The sequence below is a fragment of the Panthera leo genome, chromosome B1, assembly GCF_018350215.1.
Source record: "Panthera leo isolate Ple1 chromosome B1, P.leo_Ple1_pat1.1, whole genome shotgun sequence".
Classification (NCBI taxonomy): Eukaryota; Metazoa; Chordata; class Mammalia; order Carnivora; family Felidae; genus Panthera; species Panthera leo.
Genome location: NC_056682.1, coordinates 3135735 through 3160330, shown reverse-complemented (window position 1 = coordinate 3160330; position 24596 = coordinate 3135735). Strand labels below are relative to the sequence as shown.

The window sequence follows — 24596 nt, the reverse complement described above, 5'->3', positions numbered from 1 at the left end:
GAGTTGTTACTTATTAACTGGTACCTGTAACTGATAAACAATAAATAACCTGAGAAACTGCACTTTAAAGGCAAACATAAAATGTAAAGAGAAAGGTTGTCCTAGAAGACTAAATAGCACAGATACTATTTTTCGGAAATTGTGCCTGTGACACAGACATGCCTTTTCATATGACTGTTTGCTCCTCTGAAGGCAGAAAGCTTTAACTAGAAATTCTAATATTTGCCCCAAGTGTCCGTGAAGTCGGGGAGGATGATCTCTGCGTCAAGCCTCCGCCCGATCATTTGGCTCTGGTGGTGGTGCGTCCAAAGGGATCCTGTCTTTCCGACTCAGGGGAAGTGGGAGTGTTCAGGTTCAGAATTGCCAGTTGAACAGTCGGACGCTGCCAGCCCTGCGTCCACAGCAACCAGCTGCAGGTGCCCCTTACTGGGATCTATGCAGACCTGTTTGAAAGTACGCTTGTGTCTTCCCAGTCTCGTGTTTCTTCAACTTCACTGCGTCGTCGGGGATCATCCTGTCCCCCAATTATCCGGAGGAATACGGCAACAACATGAACTGCGTTTGGTTGATCATCTCTGAACCCGGGAGCAGGATCCACCTCATTTTCAACGATTTTGACGTGGAGCCTCAGTTTGACTTCCTGGCGATCAAAGACGATGGGATTTCTGACCTAACAGTCCTCGGCACTTTCTCGGGCCACGAGGTGCCCTCCCAGCTGGCCAGCAGCGGGCACATCGTCCGCTTGGAATTTCAGTCTGACCACTCCACCACCGGCAGGGGGTTCAACATCACTTACACCAGTAAGCCTGCTGCCACCCGCCCCACCCCCACGTGTCCAGGCCCCCTGGCCACACGTGTCCAGGCCCCTGACCACACGTGTCCAGGCCCCTGACCACACGTGTCCAGGCCAACTCTACAGAGGCTTTACAGTGATACGTAGCATAGTGACAGGACTGAACTTCCCTCTCTTCCTTCCTTCTTTCCATCCGTGCGTTCATCCATCCATCCACCCACCCACCCACCCACCCATGCATCATCCTCCACACAAAAACTACTGTAGTAAACGGATTGAGCCATTTGGGGTCAGGAGCCATGGATTAGGACACCAATACTTGATATACTTAGTGAATTTTGGTTAGACACCTTTTTTCTTTCTTTTTTTTGTCGCAGGGCCCTCATTTGCAAACCAGATTGTATTTAAGAACATCTACTTAAATGCGTTGTTAAGTGAATAAAGTAAGGTAACAATGTTAAATATGAGTTATAAATCATAATTTACTGGCTGCCTACTTCTCTTAGGCTCTGTGCTTAGGATTTGCCAGTAATTATTTCATTTAATATTACAGAAACTCTGGGATATAGGCTGGGCATTCCTTATCTATGAATTAAGATATCTCATCAGATCATCAGAACATCTGCCAGAGGGCAGATAAAAAACACAAGAGCCAGGATTCTAACCCAGATGTGTCTGAACCAAAATCATTTCTAGCACCTGCCATATTTCTTGGTTTTCTTAGTGCACAAAGTGCTTTCAAACTGTGCGATGTAGTGTAGACGATAGTTGTATATATTTATCCAAGTCTTCGTTGTTTCTGTCTTACTAGGTATCACTATCCTGTCTGCTTAATGCATTTATCTATCTGTAAGTGTTTAACTGAAATTCAGGACAATAAATCACTTTATTAGTAAGCTTGTTTCTTCCTTTTTAAATATACCTACTTAATAGTCTAGTATTTTAATTATATAATTATAGAATTTTTTTTTTTTTTTTTTCCTTTTTAGCATTTGGTCAGAATGAGTGCCATGATCCTGGGATTCCCATAAATGGGCGACGTTTTGGGGACAGATTTCTACTTGGGAGTTCGGTTTCTTTCCACTGTGACGATGGCTTTGTCAAAACCCAGGGGTCGGAGTCTATCACCTGCACCCTGCAGGATGGAAATGTGGTCTGGAGCTCCACAGTCCCCCGCTGCGAAGGTACGGGTCTGCTCTCGTTCACCAGTTATTTTCCTTTGAAACGGTGACCTAACCTAACCAACAGGCGGACGCACAGCTGGGTTGGTTTCCCCGGGCTGATGTCACAGAGGACCGCACACCTGGTGGCTTAACAAATAGACATCTGGTGTCTCAGGGTCCTGGAGGCCGAAAGTCCGAGGGCACTGTCAGTAGGGCTGGTTCCTCCTCAGCTCTGAGGGAGAATCCGTTCCAGTTCTGTCCCAGTTTGGGGGGGCTGCTGGTGTCTCCGGAGTTCCTTGGCTGCCAGAAGCATCACCCCAGCTTTCTCCATGGAGAGCTCCCACGTTGCCAAATGTGTCCTCTTTCTGGTGACACCAGTCACATTGGATGAGCGCCATGCTAATAAGCCACCCTAGCTGATTATGTCTGCAGGGACCCTGTTTCCAAATAAGGTCACATCCTCAGGTGCTGGAATTAAAAATCCCAAATATAAACTGGGGGTGGGGGCGGGCATAATTCAGCCTGTGACAACAGCACGGGTTTCAGGAGCCATGTTGTTTCGTGGCTCTTCGTGCAGCTGATGCAAATACCGCACAACTACTTTTCTTCTTGACATTTCTACTCTGGTGAACCAGGAAGGAAAACTAGAGGGGGTCGGAAATGGGGAGGATAGCACCTCCAGTGTTTGGTCAGGTAAAAAGTATTTACTCAGAATATGTACTCACACCCCATCAGAACGGCCCATACAAAACGAGCTAAGATAAGAAAAGCTGTTTTAAAAAAACTTACCTCTGGTAAGTATCAGGAAATACATTTAAGTAGACTTTTTTTAAAGAGCACTTTCAGGTTCACAGCAGAATTGAGTGGAAGCTCTGGGTATTTCCCATATACCTCCCACCCCACAAATGCACAGCTTTCCCAGTGATCAGCATCCCCACCAGGTGGTTCATGTGTTACAACCGATGACCCCACAGTGACACGTCACCATGACCCAGAGTCCATGGTTACATCACGGTCGCTGTTGGTGGGGCACATTCTCTGGGTTCGGACGAACGTGTGGTGACACGTATCCATCATTTTAGTGCCGTGAGGGTGGTCTCCCTACACTAAAAATCCTGTGTCCCGCCCCCTCACCCCTCCCCCCAACTCCCAGCCCCTGCCAACCACTGATCTTGTTACTGTTTCTATAATGCTGCCTTTTCTAGAATGTCACACAGTCGCAGTCATATATTATGTAGCCTTTTCAAATGGGCAAGAAATACAGATTTTAAAACAAAGGTAAAATTTGAGAACGTTAATAAGATGTATTGTTCATAAGGTTGGGAATAGCTGGCAGTTTCTGGCCATGCTATTGAGGGGACAAGATTATGGCATCATGGTACAAATTTATACGAATGGTTATACGTTTTCATTTTACTTTTTGAGCTATATAAGTTGTATTTCTGGATCAAAATTGTAAGGACATACTCAAACAACTCTGGAAAGATTTTTTTTTTCAAGAATGCTCTTTGCAGTATTAAATATAACAACCAAACGTGCAAATAATTCAACTTTAAACAACAGAGAATCAGATGAATCATCACACGCTCATACCATGGATATGCGTATACCGCTCATACGCACCGGGATGCGTGCATCGTTAACACAGATTGTACCGTCGAAGATGTTCATCATGTGGTGTTCCTCGTGGGAACGACCAGATGATACGACCACTTGTGTTATAATACTCCACTGTGAAGAACATATGAATATTTGCATATGTCATGATAATAATAGTTTTTAAAAGCCTAAAAAGAGAGTATACAACAAAATGTTGATCACAGTTACAGGTGAATTTTTCCACTGTTTATTTTTTAGTTTTTCAGTTACCATCGATCTCTAGGTGTTTATTTTACAATAAGCAAATTCAAAAAATCCTGTGTGTCAAATACAGCCGACAGTTGTGAACCTTATCTGTCTTCCCTCGTAGGTTAAGGACCTTTTTCTCCTGTCTAGAATGATCGGCCTGACGTTAACATGCAGGCAGTGTAAGCAGAAGCGGAATGTCCTGCGAAAGATGAACTGCCCAGCGGGCTGACCGCGGTGGGGCGGTGGCTTCTGTCTCCCAACCTCATCCCTCAGCCCCAGGCCAAGTTAGTGTCGTTAATCTAAGGATCAGGATTCGGTGAAAGCTCCAGAAACACGTCCTCACGTTCATACTTTCATAAAGTGCTCAAGCAGGCTGGTGAGGCTGAGCACCGCTGGGGGTGGAAAACTGGTAAATTATAGGGTGAGAGCACAGTAGTAGGATGTTCATTCTTACCTATTTTTATCACGTCTTCTAAGGGTATAGCTTTTTAAAAAAAATTTTTGTAGTGTTTATTTTTGAGAGAGAGAGAGAGAGAGTGAGAACACATGGTGGGGGGGGGGGGGTCAGAGAGAGAGGGAGAGAGTCCCAAGCAGGTTTCACACTCAGAGACTGACTCAGAGCTCGAGTCCATGACCCTGGGATCCTGACTTGAGCTGATATCAAGACTTGGACACTCAACAGACTGAGCCACCCAGGAGCCCTGGAAAGAAGGGGTTTTTCGTTTGTTTTGGTTTTAAGTCAGTACTCTCTAGTCTCTGTTGTCTTCTGGCCACGATTCTCACTGTCTTTGGAGTGCTTACCTGAAAAAGGCTGTGTGCACATGTGTTACAAGGTGCAGGGCAGATGTGTTCCTCAGCACAGTCGGAGGAAGAAAGTGGCAGATGGTGTTTCAAATAAAGTCCGACAAAGGAGAAAGTATCACGTTAAATGTGAATGGACCATTCTTTTGTTATTTGGAAGAGACCTGCAGACTCAGCTGTGGGTTGTTAACACAGAAAACTCTTAAAGGACTGGTTGATGGTGAAAGATATTTTTCTTTTTTTTTTAATTTACTTGTACTGAGAGACCCAATTCCTGAGTTCTGGTGACTCTCAGGGAGTGTGCATAGATACTCTGATAATCTAACTCACAAAATACCCCCAATCAATGTCCTTGCTGAAGAGAAATAGAAATGCTACTTCAGAATTGAGTGGATCTAGTTGGAAAAAAATCAAATGGAAAATAAAGGATTTAGTAACACAGGGGCCCCTGGTGGCCCAGTAGGTTAAGCATCTGACTTCAGCTCACGTCATGATCTCACAGCTTGTGAGTTTGAGCCCCACGTCAGGCTCTGTGCTGACAGCTTGGAGCCCGGAGCCTGCTTCAGATTCTGTGCCTCCCTCTCTCTGCCTCTCCCCCACTCATGCTCTGTCTCTCTCTTTCCCACAGAATTAATAAAGCATTAAAATATTTTTTTAAATAAAAAAAGCAAAAAGGATTTAGTAACACAAACACATTTGAAAAGACTCAGAAGGAACATGATGTTCCTTTGACAATATACACATTTATTGTTTTTCTCAAGGATTACTTTTTATAATCAATTATATAATTGATTATAACGTGAACCTTACAAATTACTCTAAGACCAGGCCACATACACTGATATTACAATGTAAGCATATTACACGAATAGAACCACAGGCAAATACTTTAGAGAAATTGTGTGGGAAAGCCTCAAGTCTTAAGGCATATGATACCCAGAAACCCTGTCAGAGGGAACCCTCTCTATTAAGATAATGTGAGACAGGGAGCCTGTGCTAGGAGGCAAATGCCCCAGGGTTGAACAAAAAGACAAAAAGTGAAGAAATTGATTGCTAAAATTAAGTTAGAAAAAAAATAATGATTTAGAATATCATATCAATAAAAATCAAATGTTAGAATAATGCAAAAGTTAGTCTTTGTTAACATCAATAAAATAGACAAACCTTCTATGATTCTGATAAGAAAATTAGGAGAAAAGACAATTATAGGTATTTTAGCAAAATAGAAGAAAAATAACCATGATTACAAAAATAATAATTTGACATAATAATAAAATAATTTATTGTTACCAACAATAACTCTACATAAAGCGTGAAAGCCTCACAATAGAGCAATTTCTTTAAGAATTATGTTTATTTATTCTGGCAGAGTTTGCTGGGTACCAACAAATCATGGGTATAAATTGTTTGTCGTCTGGATGAAAGATTTATCTGTTTATTTGTTCTGCCTCTGACCTGCCCATATATTTCAGTACAGTTCACTGTCATTGAAAACACAACCTGGGCGCCTGGGAGGCTTAGTCAGGTGAGCATGACGTGAGCTCACGTCATGATCTTACAGTTCATGAGTCCAAGCCGTGCATTGGGCTCTGTGCCGTTAGCATAGATCCTCTGACTCCCTCTCTCTCTTTGCCCCTCCCCTGCTTGTACACATTGTCTCTCTTTCTCTCAAAAATAAATAAACATTTTAAAAAATTTAAAAAACACAAGCTAATTTTGGGGGAAAATAAGTGTACAAGAATACATCATCAACTCTATGGCAACAAATTTTAACATTCAATGAAATTGGTGATTCCCTAGCAAAGTATAAATTATCCGAAGTGACCCCCCAAAAAGTGAAAAATGTAAATAAACAAAATACCATAAAAACAGGTTTGAAAAAAAGTTTAAAGGTTGGACGTTGAAAAAGACACGAGCACCAGAGAGGTGCAGAAGGAAGGTGTCTGTCTTCCAAGTTCATAGAAGTTTTGTGTTGGGAACACTATCACAGCTGCTGTAAAATATGCACTGACTCCCACATAATATCTCGTAGAGCCAGCATTCACGGAATATACCCCAGCCAGATAGAAAAACATAATGCCGTCGCGAAGGGCACAGACACTCAGTAATAGAGAAGAATGTGCATTCTGAAGACCTCGTTCACATATTTGCTTTTCTGTTATCACCTCTGTGAATACGAAAGTCATTAGTGTTGTTCACCAGATAAACAGAATCTCCGCCAAATCGGTTGGTTTTCTTGGCCTCAGTGGGGTTTGGTGAAACCCGTAGCGGGTCCTGGCCAGTTAGGAGTGAGTGGAAGTGACGTACACAGTGAGTGACCCTGAGCCTTTGATTGCCCCCTGCAAGACCTCGGTGCCTTAGCTCGTTCAAGAAAGGATCCCCTAGACAGGTGGCCTGTGCGAGAAATAGATCTCTCTTGTCACAGCTAGTATAACTGTGGGGTTGGTGGCCTAGTATGTCGTAATCAGAGTCGGCTAATACGGCAAACTTGACTTTATCATTTAACAATTACCTATTTAATTTTGTTGATCTACAATATACAGATCAAAATATCTGTTTCATCAGGGTAAAGTGATACAAATTCTTCTAACATATACTGTAAATGTAAAGTGATATGTAAAAGACAATATATTAATGAAATAATAGCAACCTGTGACAGTGTGAGCACCTTCCTTCCAAGAAATACAACAACTCAAAGTTTTATTTATTTTTTTAAATGTTTATTTTGAGACAGAGAGACAGACAGACAGAGCACAAGTGGCGGAGGGGCAGAGAGGGAGAGGGAGACACAGAATCCGAAGCAGGCTCCAGGCTCTGAGCTGTCAGCACAGAGCCCGACGTGGGGCTCAAACTCATGAACCGCAAGATCATGACCTGAGCCGAAGTCAGATGCTTAACTGACTGAGCCACCCAGGTGCCCCAACAACTCAGTTTTTTTTTTTTTAGAACTTCAGTAAAGTGAAGGAAACATACAGTTTTGCATTTAGGTGGGAAATAAGCCTTATAGATGTAAAATAATTCACCACACAGATTTAAAACGATCTCACGTATCAAACTTTTAAAAAGATCTATAATCGCTGCATGTCTTTCTTATATAGTATCTTTGGATAATTACACATGAAAGAAGTAAAATTGTTTAATTTTGCCTTTATCTTTTCTAAAAAGTATTTGCAGTAACATGTCAGGAAGCATAGGAATACAGTCTAAAAATATGAAGTTAAGGACTTAACTAGAACAAAATCCTAATGTTAATTGGTAAAGATAGGTTGTTTTTAAAATTATGATTACATAATGATGATTTTCTTTAATAACTCAAGTTCATAAAAATGACTGGTTTCTTGTTATTAACTTCTAACTACACAAAAAACGCACACATCTCACAGCTTATTTAGAAAGAAAACTATACCAAGAAAAACATGATCCCCACAGCAGTCACCAGTGTTATCTGCCATTAACATATTTTTGAAATTTTTTCTCTTCTTTAAACAAATTTTTTATTAAATTAAAATTTTTTATTAGATTATGATACATGTATAATTTTATATCTTGATTTGCAAAATGTAATATTTTCATTGCAGAGATTTACTTACATTAACAAGATTTGAAAACATTATCTCAAATGTGTTTGTGACGTTCCAATATGTAGTCATAATCTTGTCATGTTTATATTTTTTCTTTTGTTATTCCATTATAAATGAAGCCACCATGATTACTTTTATAGATTTCTCTGTCAGATGTTTTTCTCCACCATCAACACCTGGGTGAAATTGTATATAATTTTTAAGCATTTTAATGCACATGGCTATTTTTTGATACAAGATATATTTTTTTTTCAAAAATGATTTTTTTTAACTGGGGACATTTTTATGTTTCCTTTGATATCTGTAGATTGACAGATTTGATTACAAATATGGCAAAGAACTTTGAGAAGAAAAATCTGAAAAAAATATGCGAGTGGGCAGAAACATGTTAAGTATATATTATTATTTAAAAATTCCTATAGATTATACAGAAATGCAAAATCCCTTTTCCAGAGCACCAAGCACATGCCTTCCTGAGACTCCTTTTCTTCTTGATAATTATGGATCACACAAAAGGACTGATGTAGGTTAATCCTATGTTTCTCGAATTTGAAAATTTTGTTTTCCTAACATTCACTAATAATTTAGTTTGATGTGTGTGGAAAGTCATTTTAATGAAACAAGCGCACCCTAGCTGAATAAGCACACACACATCATTAAACTATAGTATCTGTCTGCACACACACACACACACACACACACACACACGCATGTACTCATGCCCACACTCAGGGGCACACACGCACGTATGCACACGCACACACACGTGCGCACACACCCCACGGGGTAATTCTGTTTCAGATGTGAACTATTTTTGTTTGCTAATCAACAGATGTTTGTGGAAGTACAAATACATACAAGATACGGATGTCGATGGTGTGCATTTCATGGATCTGTCGTGAGAATCAGATGTGACAAATTTATCCCCTATTTCCACCTGGACGTTTTTAGGTAGAAGGACCTTTGCTGTGAGTTGATGATAGACGCCCAGGTGTGGGATGTACCTGCTCTGCTTTCAGTAATCTTCGTTTATCTGGGGATGCCTTTAGCTCGAATCCTTGACAACGTTAAGTCCTTGAAGACAGAAGCACATTCCTGCCGTCACAGGTGTGGCTGTGGTGTCCCTGTGTGTTTAATCTGACCTGCCGACATCCTGAACTGTCTTTCAGCCCCGTGTGGTGGACACCTGACAGCTTCCAGTGGACTCATTCTGCCTCCCGGATGGCCAGGCTATTATAAAGATTCTCTGAACTGTGAATGGGTCATCGAAGCCAAGCCCGGACACTCTATCAAAATAACTTTTGATAGGTAAGAACAAACTTTTCCTTAACTTGGGCCTACTGACCCATGCACATCCAAAGGTTTTACTTAAATGGATGATGACAAGGAGAAGTAGGACACTTCTTGGTTGGATCCCCCAAAGGGGTTCACTTAAAGAGAAACCGGCATTTGCTGGGTGTATTTGTTCCTCTTGAATTTTACCCTCTGAGGCCAGAGCTGAGTTCACTCGGCCGCCTTGCGTAGGGGAGTGCCAAGCTCCAGATGATCTTTCCCAGTGCTCGCAGTTGCTGGGCCCTGAGTCCAACTCCAGGTTTGGGATCTGTAGCTGAAATAAATTCGGCCTGGGGTTTAATTACAAATGGAAGCCTCTTTGGTCCCTTCGATGCCTTCTGGAAGAGCCCAAGAATGCGGTGTCGTGGCCTAGTGACGCTTTAAGCTACAGAGCTGTCACTGGGGTGTGTGACAGAGTGATTCCCTGTGAGTGTTCTGTCACCAGAATGCGGTCGGAGGTGGCTGTTTGATAGTAAATTTGATAATCTAACACAACAATCATACTACGTGAATTCTCCATGAGAAAACATATCTCCGTTTGTCTCCAAGATGAAATCAGTTTCATGATTTCAAATGTTTTCAAAAAGATAGAGGTTTTCAAATGTAAGGAAGCATATTTGTTTGATGTTTTAAGCTTAATGTCTGGGCAATATTAAGCTTTCTCTTAACAATGACCTTCTTGACTGAAAGAGTTTGGGTGTTACTATTCAGGATATTATAATGTCTCAAGACGGATGAACATTGTTATATTTTTTCTGTTTGTTTCCACTAATTTTCTGCTAACCAATAATATATATAGGAAATACATTTAGTGGGAGTTGCATTATCACTTGGTATTATTTGTATTTTAAATTATTGTTCATTTTATTAAGTCTAGTAAGATAAGAATCTCCAGTAGGATAATCTTTCAGAAGAAGATTAAAATTCTGTCTTGTGTATCCATTATACTGGAGAATGGATCCTTGCATATAAACTTAATCATTGTGAAAAAATTAACTCTATAGCATTCAGTAAATTAAATATGGTTCTTTATTAATTTTTATGCTTTCTGGTATTGAGAGGGGGAAGAGCAAAGCACTGCCTGATTCCTGGCATCACAGCAAATTTAAATCATTCAGGAAAAATTGTGGCTTTATATCCTGGTTTGGCACAAGTTACTAGTGCTGTGTTTTCAGTTGCCTGAACAGAGAGAGAGAGCCATGTAATTTTTCTCAATCTTGTCTTTTAAATTCTATGGAACTGTGATATTTTGCTAAATTTCATTTATAAGAACCAATATTTCTGATATTTTCAGACATCGGTGATTTTTACACTATTCTTTAGAGATTAGTTGTAGAGATTAGCCCCCAGCAGTGGGTGACATACTAGTAAAGGATGTGTTCATACATACAGACTTAAAGGTCCAAAATAACGGGGGCGCCTGGATGGCTCAGTCTGATAAGCCTCCGACTTTGGCTCAGGTCATGATCTCACAATTGTGGGTTTGAGCCCCGTGTTGGGCTCTGTGCTGACATATCAGAGCCTGGAGCCTGCTTCGGATTCTGTCTCTGTCTCTCTCTCTCTCTCTGCCCCTCCCCCACTTATGGTCTCTCTCTCTCTCTCTCTCTCTCTCTCTCTCTCTCTCTCTCACTCACTCAAAAATAAATAACCATTAAAATTTTTTTTTAAAAAATTATTGTTTACTTATTTTTGAGTGAGAGAGAGACAGAGACAGAGACAAAGCAAGAGCGGGGGAGAGGCAGAGAGAGAGGGAGACACAGAACCCAAATCAGGCTCCAGGCTCTAGGCTCTGAACTGTCAGCACAGAGCCTGATGCGGAGCTTGAACCCACGGCCCGTGAGATCATGACCTGAGCCGAAGTCGGTGGCTCGACCGACTGAGCCACCCAGGTGCACCAAACTCTAAAAAAAATAAAAACGAAATAAAAGTCAAAAAGTTACATTAAAAAATGATAAGTAAGTAAACAAATAAGTAAATTTCATGCTGGTGTCATTCTTACGCAAAGCGCATCAGGTTGCCAAATAAAGGAAAACAACCATTGTGGTATGCAGTCCGCCAGCTGTTGAGATGTGCACCGTCATCAGTCCTAGCTGTTGCTAAAGAAGGAAGGTCTGGAGACTGTAGCACAGATTTTTCAAATGAGATTTATTTCATGCTTATCCAAACCTCTTGAATCTAAACTTGGGTAAGTGAGAAACCACAGCGTGTTCAGAGCACGTTCTGGAAAAGTCAGCGAGGAAGCCATGCCATCGGACCCCAAATGCACAGCCTGTGGCTCCATTCCGGTCTACCGTGTGTCAGGACAAGCGTCTTGGGTTCCTTCTGATGGAAGAGCAGGGGTCGCCGCGCCAGGCTTATGTCATTGTCCTCCGGCTGCTCTAGGAGGATGTTGTGTGATTTAGAGATAAGCAGGGCACAGCCCTGTGCTTTCAGCCTCTTCAGTTGTTGTGCCAGGACAGCCTGCGCTCGCCACCCCCCCCCCCCCCGCCACCCCCGCTGTCCGTCAGCGTCCTCTGATGCAGAGTGTGGGGATAATAATGACCCAGGCTTCCACGGAATTCTTCGTCTGAAAGTCACGGACTGAGTCCGAGGCTCGCATAAGCTGCTCGCTGATGGCACAGCCAGACACTGGAAACCGGGTTAGCTCTTTGAGGATGAGATGGGACCAGTTCGGAAATTGTCTCAGTGCCTGGAATGGTCTCCTCATTGCACCCAAGAGGACCCAAGTGGCTGCCACCGTATCTAAATATAACACGGGGCCAGGTTCTCTGCACGTATAAAGTCCTTCTTAAAAGTGAAGCACTTTGGGAAGCCGTTCAAACCGTGAAAGCCACGTTAAGTTTCTGAACAGCACCGGGCTCTCCGTGCTTCTGGTGTGTGCAAAGAGTGAGCGCAGGTTAAGAGGCACAGGAGTTTTTTTCCTGGAAAGTATTCATAATATCATCATGTAGTTCGAATTACTTTCTTCCTTTAAGAGATCATGTCTCCTTATGTGCCCATTTAAGATGTCCGTAAACTGGTTGAACAGGGGATCATGAAACATAGTTTGAAAATGCATGATTGATTTTTCACAATATTTTTAAGTTGATTTCTTTCTTTTTCTTTCTTTCTTTCTTTCTTTCTTTCTTTCTTTCTTTCTTTCTTTCTTTTCTTTCTTTTCTTTCTTTCTTTCTTTCTTTCTTTCTTTCTTTCTTTCTTTCTTTCTTTCTTTCTCTCTCCTCTCCTCTCCTCTCCTCTCCTCTCCTCTCCAGCCCTGCTCTTTCATTCCGTCCTGTCCCATCCTGTCCCATCCTATCCTTCCCTTACTCTCACTGAAAACTAATATGGTTCACAGTATTTTTATTTTAGAGCTAAAGACTGCCCTCTTTTACATTTGGGATGTGACATGACCCAGTATTCAGTAAGAGGGATAGGTTTAGGGTATACCTTTTCTTCTAGAAAAATGTACCGTGCTTAAATATCATATGTGCCCAGGGCCTGGTCTTTTTAAAGGTTGAATAACTGTAAGTCTTTTATATAGATAGGTATACATGGCTTTGTCATGAATGCACGAAAATACTTGGGGAACGTCAGTAAGTTAATGCAGCTTTGTGTTCTGACTCGTTACGAATCTCCGCAGATTCCAGACTGAAGTCAACTATGACACGCTGGAAGTCCGAGATGGGCCAGCCAGCTCGTCCCCGCTGATCGGAGAGTACCATGGCACGCAGGCCCCCCGGTTTCTGATCAGCACTGGCCATTTCATGTATCTCCTCTTCACCACGGACAACAGCCGCTCCAGCGTCGGCTTCCTCATTCACTACGAGAGTAAGTCGGAGGGTCCACTTGCCATCTGCCCCCCAGGCATGCGCTCTGGTTCCCTAGCGCAGGTGACAGTCCTTGCTGCCTCTGTCCACCCTGCACTGCGTGCCCAGAAGCACCTTCTCTTATTGATAAGAGAGCAACTTGGGGGCTTTCACTTTAAAACTAAAAAAATAATAAAATACTCATTGATGGATTATAAAATCAAATAAGTAATTAAATGTGTTTACTACATGTTGTAATGATAAATTACTACTATTAGAAATATAGCTCCTGACCAAAGGAGTTACCACTAAAATTGTATCTCTTAAACAACAGCTGGGAGGTTCTTTGCTGGAAGAACATGCGTAGGCTGTTGTGTGAGCATGTTTCAGTGGGGAGAGAACATGGAACCAAGAGTGGAGAAGGAGTTAAAATCCAGCAGAACCTCAGTAATGACACCTAACTGTTGCTGTTTACAAGCACTGCAACAGTCCAGAAAGATTGGTAGAAGTAATTACAATGGTTGCTGAAATGTGACAGTGCAGGATATCTTGCCCAACTTGAAGTGCTCCTTCCCATTTTTGTTTCCATAAATACAAATTTGAGTCATAGCTTTAGTTTCTGAGATTTGGAGATCAGGTCATGCTAGTACATTCTAGTGATCCTTACGATACTGCACTTGTGGAAGGCAGCTGGGGGGTTCACCCTGGGAATGCATTTTTAACACCAGTTTCTCAAAAAAACCCAACACTTAATTTCCTCTGTTTGAAAATATGTCTATTTCTGAGTAGAAGGAAAAAGATGGATGAATGCAGAACACTGGATCTGAGGGAATAAAAACCTCTATTTTTCAAGATTTTTATGGTTGCTGTTTTTCAGTCTTATCCCAAAATAAACAAAATTAAGTTTCAGTGCTATTGTACAAATACATAGTTACATATATACCCACACATATAATTTTACAAATGATCGTGAGTGGGGTCGTATCTAACATGTGGGATGTTTACTCATTATTGTTTTCTTTTTCTTGCCTTCCTGTCCCCACATCACCCCCTGCTCCTCATGTTAACCTCTGTGCAAACTCCACCCAGCAGCTCAGATTAAGAACCTGTTATGTATGTTTCTCTGCTTCTCATGCTCACGTATGGACTCACATGCAAATATGTACAAGCATATACACATATACAAGTCTATGTGGAGTTCTTAATAAAAAAAATGACTCTCTCTGATAGGAAGAAAATCGACTGTTCATGATTTAATGATTAATTTCAAATTTAAATCGGTTGGTTTCACTTCATAATCATGCAACCTTTCTTTCAAAGTAAGGTCTTTTTTAAACATGAAGTACAATTTAAGAACCAGAAAGTTTCCTATTTCATTCCTTTTGCATGTCCCTTCGAGTCGTTGCTTTTCTTGGGAGTGAAGATACGTGCACATAACAACCATCCAGGTTTGTAAAACTCCTCAGTGCTGTATCGCCCCACTGCACCCCTTTTCGTAAGTCTGGAGCTACATGGCCTTTGAGCACACGCTTGGATGAAGCTTACGAGAACGGTGCCTTATTTAGGCACTGAATAAAACTAGAACAGAGTTTCTCATTCTTCTTTTCTCTCCCTTGTTTGTGTAGCCATACATTATTCTGCCCATTTTCTCCAGTACCCTGTGAAGAAATTACATCCTAAAGCCTATATGCAGGTAGTAGAAAGTGTTGGCACCTGCCCACCTAACTTGTTTCAATAAACGGGTTATTCCTACCCATTCTTTCTAGAATTCAGAGAATGATCGAAAGTCAGGTCACGAGTTCCTCTTTCGCTTGCCACCCTTACTCATAGTCGATAATATGCCGGGAATTCTAGCAGTAATTTTTATGATCTTCAAAGAGTGACTGCATGGAGATAGGAGATGTGGGTCTCCTGTGCTTGACAACAGAGCTGAGCCCTGGTGAGCATGCTTCCACAGGCTGGAGTGACCTCTCAGAGAGCAGTGCTGTTTGCCTTTCCTCCGTCAGGGTGTCCGTAACAGAAGATGAAAACAGTCACCAAGCTGGTAGCATTTGCAGCGGAGAGATACTTGTGTGAGCGACAGACCTTTCTGATCCCTTGGGGTCCAGAATCCCTCCTCCTCCTACTTGACAGGAAGAACTGGGGGCCAGGAGTGTCATCACAGAAGAGGACAGAACTCTGGGGGAGAAGGTGGGGAAGGTCCCCGTGGCATCCACCGCCCAGTGCTCTTAGCAGGGACACTGGTCTAAACGTTCATGCTGGCTTTTGCCCTGTGAACTCCCCGTGGTCCTTCCAGAAGGCCCCACACGTTTTTGTGAATTCCTCTGAATGAAAGTATCCAACGTATATTGGGAGAATACTGCCCGGAAGGACCACACCGAAGCGTGACCTGTGATCACCTCAATTTATTTATCAGCTGCTCTGTACTTGAGGAGAAACAGGGAGATGGGGAAAAGCAGATGAGCAGGATGTGGGATTTTTATACGGAAATGAGTCAGGAAAGGTCTGGGGTCTGTAACCCCGTGGTTGCAGGCCGGCGTCGTACAAAACCGTTACCTTCAGGCCTTAAAACTGAGCAGAAGCTGCAGCGCGAGCTCAGATGTCCCGTGCTGCCGCTGCTGTGGGTGGACGGAGGCCCAAGGGCTTTGAGGAAGCCCATAGCCGGCCCAGGTGGCCATCCTGGTTCAGAAGGCGTGCTGAAGGGGCAGCTCTTGTCAGACACAACTGTGCATCAGGGCTTGCCCGGGATTCCTAGTACAATGCGGGCTTCTGCGTTCACATTCCAGACATCATAATTCACCATGTCTGCAGTGCCCGCCAGAATTCTGGATTTCTCTCACCGCCTCGAGGTGGCACGTAGGTGACAGCGGGTGCCTGAGTCAGCCCAGGCAGGCCCTGACAAGTGCGGGACTGACACATGCATTTCCAGGTAGAGGTAGGGCAGGTGGGCAGGGAGGCCACGCAGGAGCCCCCAGAGTCAGGGAAGAACCAAGAACAGAGAGAGGAGCAGAGAGAGAGACAGGAAGAAGAGAAAAACATAAAAGAAGTCACATGTTACCAGCCCCTTTAACATTTTGACCAATTCTAGTACTCTTTGAAGAAATACGTCCAGAAGCCAGTGTGGAAGCAGTAGAAAATAATGACCCTTGCTTATCCAACACGTTAAAAAAAAAACGGGTTGCCCGTGACCCAAGAATGATTTATGTCAAATTCTTTATGCCACTTAAACATAATAATAGAGCTCATCTCCCTTTCGTCTTTTGTGGTAAACATTTGACACTACCAGCCTTCCTTGCTTTAAAAAATTATTAATGATCCCGCTCCATGCCCAAATGGGCGTGTGAAAATCTGCTTTACAGGCAGAAGGCACTGCAGAGACAAGGCTGTCTTATTGTTGCACAGGTGCCATAAGCTAACGTGTGCTGCCACAGACAGCGTTGATGTCAGGACTTTTGAATTGTGAGGCGGACGGGCGAAGTCTTTCTTTTCAAGGTTTTCCTATGAGCAGAGCCGGAAGGGTCGTCTGTTCTGTGTGCGGACTCTTATGAATCATCCATTTAATTTTTTTAATTTGCTTAATTTTTATTTTTTAAAATTTTATTTATTTGTGAGAAAGAGAGTGTGAGCAGGGCAGGGGCAGAGAGAGAGAGAATCCGAAGCAGGCTCCAGGCTCTGAGCTGTCAGCACAGAGCCCCCGACGCGGGGCTTGAACTCGTGAACTGTGAGATCGTGACCTAAGCCAAAGTCAGTTACTTAACTGACTGAGCCACCCGGGCTCCCCGGAATCATCCATTTTATAAACACAGCGTCCAGTTACAGTCTGTCCTTTTATTAACTTTATTCTTCATGAGGAATGGGACACAGTTTGTATAATAGTCGTTGTATTATCCCCCCAGAATAATCATTTGCTGGCTCTGTTTGTTGTAGAGCTTTGAACCACCACTGTAAAGTAGCCATGATTTTATAGGCAACTGGACAGCTAATGGATATCTCAAGCATATGGAGGTTTCCATTCAATTTTAGAGCGTTGTTTTTTTGGAAATGCTTTCAAAAGTGTCCTTTAAAATATTCCAGAAAAGCAAGATTCATTGCATGTAAATGTATCTATCCTGCTTTGCTGCTAATACACTGTGCAATTTTTAAAAATTGGGGTGCCTGAAAACTCAGGCAGTTGAGCGTCCGACTTGGCCTCAGATCATGATCTCATGATTCATAGGTTCGGGTCCCATGTCAGGCTCTCCGCTGTCAGTGTAGAGCCTGCTTCAGATTCCATGTCTCCCTCTCTCTACCCCTCCCATGCTTGTGCTCTCCCTCTCAAAAGTAAACATTAAGAAAAATTACGAAAGGCAAAGAAGAATGTTTTCTGGTGTGTGTGTGTGTGTGTGTGTGTGTGTGTGCGCACAGGCATGCGTGCATATTAGTTTCTGAGATTTAATGACTTTTTTGTTTTTTAATTTTTTGATGTTTATTTATTTTGAGAGAGAGAGAGAGAGTATGAGTGGAGTAGGGGCAGAGAGAGAGGGAGAGAAAATCCCAAGCAGGCTCCACATTGTCAGGGCAGAGCCAGACTTGGGGCTCGAACCCACCAACTGTGAGATCATGACCTGAGCCGAGATCAAGAGTCTGACACTCAACTGACTGCACCCCTTTTTAAAATTTTTTGTAAGTTTATTTATTTATTTTGAGAGAGAGAGAGAGCAAGCACAAGTGGGGTAGGGGCAGAGAGAGAGAGGGAAAGAGTTAATGACCTTTCTTAAGATCAGAAAGGAAAACTAGTCAAAATGTAATGGGTATGGATGCCGTGCAGTTGGAAACTTGGACCCGTGGGCACGGGCGCACCCCCACGGTGGGAGGGACAAAAGCAGGCGAGGGCTTAGGCGTGAACCCTGGTGAATAATTTAACATAACCAATTTACTTAATTTCTTGGCTTATTTCCTCATCTGTCAAATGGGATTGTGACTGCTGTTTCCAACCCTTTCAAAGGCTGTGGAAAGAGCCTTGGGAGGTAAAAGGTACTCAGAATATGCATCCCTTTCCTTCGACTGGAACTTGTAGAAAAACGGACAGTTAAGCAGAACTTTGCTTGTGTCAAGTGTACATTAATATAATGTGCATGTGGACATCGTCAAAGCCATTCGCTTCAGTCATTCACTGGCAGCGAGTTTACTGAGTTCTTTGGTTGATGGGCCAAATGATGAGCAGTGTATTTATATCCCTGCATCAGAAAATGCATCGTCACATTACATTTCGAGGAAGAAGCAATTGGGACAGAATCGGCACATACTCAAAGCTTCAACAAAATCTGTTAATGCCACTTTTTCTTTGTATGGTGAGGGCTCGTTCGGGAGGGGGAAAATGCTCGAAGCAGTGCTCTGAAGTAGTCTGTGTAGGTTTCCTTCAAAGTCAGTTGGCTGCCCGTCCTCACAGACTGGTTTTAGTTCACTCTAAAGGGCTTTTCCTACTGAGTCATGTCACCCGCCGTGCACTGCCCTCCATTCTCCCTGCTGCCATCTTGTTGCGCAGTTTGTGTTTATGGTGCATTTCAGGCGAGTTGGTCGTCAGAGCTGTTATAATTCTAGCACACAGTTACCCTCACATGTAGTGTCCCTTCAAAAATATTGTAATGCAAAGCAGTATAATAACTGTACGTTGTGCAACTTAGTATTTCTGTCCATTATTTTGTGAAAATGAATGAATGAATGAATGATGGAATGAAGTTAGTACTAACCAGCAGTTATGACTTCAACATAGTGTTTATTTTGCAGTTCAGTTTTGTATGTAAAGAATTCTGCATTTATATTTGTATGCTTTGGTTTCCTCTGATGCTTTTCTCTTTGTTCCCTACAAATTTTGTGTGGGAAAAAGTTTGCTTACCATCTATACATTTTATTGTGAATATTATTACTTAATATATTGCCCTCACATCATCTAAAATATTAAATCCTATTATTTTTAAAGTTTTTTTTTAAGTTACTGTGAGAGAGAGAACAGGGCAGGGGCAGAGAGAGAGAGAGAGAGAGAGAATGAGAGAGAGATTGAGAGCGAATCCCAAGCAGGCTCCACGCTGTCAGCGCAGAGTCCAAATCAGGGCTTAATCTCACAACTGTGAGATCATGACCTGAGCCGAAACCAAGAGTCAGACACTTGACCACTGAGCCCCCAAGGCGCCCTTTTCCTATTATGTTTATTTGCTGCGGTGCCGCGAGCGTATTGTTTAGTGATCATCAGAGAGCATTTGACAAAATGCAAAAATATAGTTAAATGGTTTGTCAGGGATCTTCCCACTAATCCATTTCTTTGGCAAAGTGTCTTTTGGGGGAATTCTTGTGTTAATCTTGTCCCTGCAAAACCAACAAGCTAGTGTATGTACCCATTGTATATAGGGCGTACTCTACAAGCCATCGCTGCGGTGTTACGAAAGAGGTCATAAACACGGCCTTAGGACATGAATGTGCGTGGGGGGATTTAGAGACAGAGGGCCAGAGCAGATGACGGCTGTGGGGGCACATGATGCCGCCTGGCTTTCTGCAGAGCCGTGCCCTGCACAGGAATGGAAGGATGTCATGACAGTTGGCACCTGTTGTTTACAGTAGTAGGCACACAGTAGTTTTCAGGAAATTAGTTAGAATATTTAAGAAAAAAATTCTTGGGAAAAATAGTGCCATATATATGTCTTTTCACTTAGCTGCTTCTTCTGCTTATTGTTTTATTTTTTCCTTTGGAAATCTTAACTATGATGGTCTTCCATTTTTTACCCAGTGTAACCAAACTCTGGGGTTAAGCACACAGATTTGCAAAGGGCAAAACCTGCTTATTTTGCCAACTCTGAAACCACCTGCAAGTTCAGAGTTCCCAAAATGACCCTCCGTTCTGATAACTTGATAGAAGGACTTGACATATGTTGAAAGCTGTTGTGCCCACAGTCACATGCATTACAGAAAGGATCCAGGTTAGGCAGAGGAAGACACAAAGGGTGTCATCCTCTCCCCATGGGCCCATGAATGGTGTCACCTCCTCCTAGCCACGCTGTGGGGCAATACGCACAGTCCTGCCAAACTGGGAAGCTCACTGGGGTCTTTGTGTCCAGAGATCTGATTGGTGTTTCATTAGAGAAGCATCATGCATTGAATCATTGCCCTCGTGGTTCAACTCAATCTCCAGCTGCCCTTTCCTTGTCGGCTAGACTGAAATCCTTTTGGCCCAGGGGCACAGCATGGACAACAAAACACTCCTAGCACTCAAGGAGTTCCAAGGGTTGGGGCGCCTGTGTGGCTCAGTCAATTAAGCGTCCACTTCTTGATTTCAGCCCAGGTCATGATCTCATGTTTTGTGGGATTGAGCCCCGTGTTTAGCTCTGCACTGACAGTGCAGAGTCTGCTTGGGATTCTCCCTCTCTCTCCATCTCTCTCTCTCTCTCTCAAAATAAATAAATAAACTTAAAGAAATTCCAAGGGTTTACAGGTTACCTCTTAGGAGCTAGACTTCTCTTAGAAACCACATTTCTAACTACCCATTTTTCAGTAGTGGCTCAGCTTTCTTGCTTGCAATCTGGTACCTATTGAATCACATTTGGCTGTATAGTAATGAAGAAATATTATCACTCATTATTTATTTTAAAAACTCACTCCTTACTTGTATGTCATGTATTTGACTTAAATGAGTGAGGGTATAAGGTGTAAGGTACATCACTCAAATTTATGCAGTGACTGGAAATGTTATTCCAAAGATCATTTTGGGGGGACTGAGCATCATCAGTGATGATTTAAGATTTTTAATTAATGGTCTAAGTCATCACTGTAATGCTCCAAACCTAACTTAGAGAGTTGTGTATAAGCAATGGCAGAGTCTTTCTTATGTCTTTGAATTCATAACCATCACACTGTCATCTTCTTCCCCTGCTCCCGTTTTCCTTATCTTTTCAAATGTATATTCTAAAAATAAAGAGAAATCTGAGAGACAGAGCAAAGAAACTCTTGTAACGACATGATCATAATCACTTGACTTTATATAGCACTTTACTTTTTAGCGCCTTTGAGCATAGGCTAATTGTAGCCATCTCCAAAGTGGCTGACTGACGTGCAAATGTGAAAAATGCACGGATGTGTGGAATGCAGTTTTAGAGAATCAGATCCAGTGAGGTCTTAGTTTGCAGTATGTGTGTATGGACTTGGGCGCATGTGTGCGTGTCTACGAAAGTTGAAGGGTGACTGCCCAAATGTAACTAGAACATAAAATACAGTGAGGGGAAGGGGGAGGCTAGAGAGAGACAGAAGACAGGCTTCATTTAACAGTTCACTGCTTTTCCAACGAAGTGAAGTAAACTTCAGACATCAAGGGATTATTCAGGTTTGTAGACTTACAGGTCATCTGATAAATAGTTAACAATATCTGTCTCTACAGAAAAACAGGATCAGATACGCAAAAGTGTATTGGTCGTTTACATTAATGGATGGTTGGATTCACTTGAATAATTTTCCAGGTCTGATGATGTCTGGGGATATTTTATATGTACGACTGCACACATATTTTTTCTATAAGCCAGCAGAGTTCCGTGGTTAATGTATTTTTTTCTGCGCACGCAGGTGTGACTCTGGACTCGGACTCTTGCCTTGACCCAGGAATCCCTGTGAATGGGCATCGGCACGGCAGTCATTTTGGCATCAGGTCTACGGTGACTTTCAGCTGTGACCCGGGGTACACGCTGAGCGACGATGAGCCCCTGGTCTGCGAGAGGAACCATCAATGGAACCACGCCCTGCCCAGCTGTGACGGTAGGTGGAGCTCAAGGGAGCCGTAAACCCCACAGAAGTGTGGACACTGTCGATATCTCAGTTGTTTGGGTGGAATGTGTTGTATTGTACAGGGCGGTATGATACGAAAAGTTGTACACCTTAGAAACAATTCCGTTTAATACTTGAAGTTTATCTAGCACATTTTTTTTTCTATGAAGTAAGGCATCTGTCTAGAAATGAAAAATAAAAAAAAAAAAAATTATGGGCCAGTCTTCAACTTTATCAGCAGACACCGAAACTTACAGAGCTCAGTTATGCACACACTCTTACACGTGGCATTTGTTGAAGACAGCACGAAGGCAGGCTAGTGAGCGCGTGAGCTCCACATCATCAGGCCCGGTCTTCCTCCGAACCGAGTCCAAGCATCGAGTCACCACCCTGAGGTCTACACAGCTCCTCTAAGCTCTCAGCACTCTCCCCGGGACGACCGGGAAGCACCTTCCCAGAAGACCCCCAAGTGGTTTCCCGGGTAGCCACTCCCCCTTCCCTGCACTTATCCGCCCTTGGAAGTCTCCAAAGGAATACCTTGACGATGGCTCCATGCAGGGTATACACAAATACGGTACTTGTGGCCATTCGCAAAGACAGTAAGGGATTTGTCCTTTGGCCATGAATAGAACAACATTATCACATTATCTCTATAAAAAAGAATATATTTTTCCCATTCACAACAGTTTTTCACCAATGTTGTAATGTGGTTGTATTTGTGGCTTAGAGAGAACCATAACAGAAATGAATTTACCTATAGAAAATACCGCACTTCATAACAAACTATTATAAAAAGTTTCATGGAAGGTGAGAACAGAATAACTTTCTTAGTACCAGGAGTGTTATTTCCTATTATCCAGAAGATCCTCACGCATGCAGTAATATAAGAAAATGGCATAAATTATAAATATTACAAAGAACAGACCATCAAGTTTGGGCAGTAAGTGCTAACAGATGACCATGTTCAGGATAAACATAGATCTGTGGATTTCCACACAGGATACAGTTAGTAGAAGTGTAATATCTATATACTCTAAAACCTTCAGGAGTATATTTAACAGGAAACATGGAGGCTTACCTTAAAATAATTTAGAAGTTTACAGTAGAACACAAAAAGAATATCCTCATACAGGGAAATACCTAATACGTTTCTGGACGGTAGGGATGAAATTTAAATATACAAATTTTTTACAAATAAAGTTTTACATTCAATACAATCCAATTAAAATGAATTTGGATTTTTAATAGAAATGTATAAGTATGTTATAAATGAATCTGGAAGAGTAAAGCCTCTAAATAGGCATATATTTTTTTAAAAATGATAAAGAAGGACTCTATCTGGTATCGAAGTATACCAAAAATAGATGAAAATGAAAATATGAAACCAGTACAGAAATACACAAATAGTTTATATGCCTGTATAAGAACTTAATTTGCTAAAATTATTCCAAATCCATGAGGAGGGATGACATTTCATAAATGATGTTGTTCAAATTGTAAATCCAGACACAATAAATGGAAAACATTGATAGATTTCACTACATACAAATTAAAATTTCTACTGAAAAAAAAGTTAAAGGAAAAGGTCAGACTACAGAAAATAATTGGTCTGTCCATGTAATGTGATTCGAGATACTTTTATCACCCAAACGGATGGAAGAAAAACAGTGACATACACAAAACAACAGGTCCACGAGGAAAACACATACATAGGCTTTTCAGAGAAGGAGACAGAACACTTCAAAATATGTCCACTCTGACACGGACTCAGGAAAATGCAAAAAAAAAATTTTTTTTTTCTACCCTGTTGATTTGCAAAAAAGTAGAAAGGTCAAATTACTCTCCATCATCATGGGATTAGGGAGATGCGCATTCATTCTGTCCTGTTGCTAGGAAACTGAAATGATACCCCCTTTCTGGAGAAAAGAGCAAGTCTCAGGACAATGCACATTGTGTACGTGAACATATCCATGCATGTACTTACAGACACATTTACGGTATATACATAGAAACTGGCTGAAAATAGACATTCTAAAACGGTAACCCTAATGCTCTCATTTTGGGAGGTTGGCAAGCTGTAGGGAGAGGGAGAGTCTTTCAGTTTTTATCTCCACATTTTTTTGGTGTTATATGAATTTGTATTAGGTCTTATTTTTGTAATTGGAACCCTAGTGATGAAGAAAATAAATAAAATTTACCCATGTAATTACTGAACAGTGTCAGAGGATGCTAGCTACTGGACTAATAATTTTTTTTAATCTGAGGTATCATAAATAGTATGCAAAAATATTTACTATATTTATAGTAGGATTTTGTATTGGCAAGAATTATAACCAGGGCACAAAGTATGATAAAGGTCTCACACCTAAAATACTTAGTTGTTACTCATGCATAACTAAGCATCAATCAAAATATTTATTAAACCATTTAATCCAAAATCTGCAGTAAGCAAATCATAGAAGTAATTTTATTGGAAGAGTTATTTACCTGATATGCAAACACGTGGCTGGCT

The 24596-nt window shown here is 41.9% G+C and overlaps 1 protein-coding gene across 1 annotated transcript in view; it reads left to right on the top strand.

The window, feature by feature from the left end:
- The window catches only part of CSMD1 (CUB and Sushi multiple domains 1), a 681511-nt gene that overhangs the window by 286404 nt on the left and 370511 nt on the right, over nt 1-24596 (top strand). The window contains 5 exon segments of the mRNA XM_042934172.1: nt 474-800; nt 1783-1977; nt 9356-9494; nt 13138-13325; nt 21887-22075. Of these exon segments, the coding sequence (XP_042790106.1) occupies nt 474-800; nt 1783-1977; nt 9356-9494; nt 13138-13325; nt 21887-22075 (1038 nt within the window).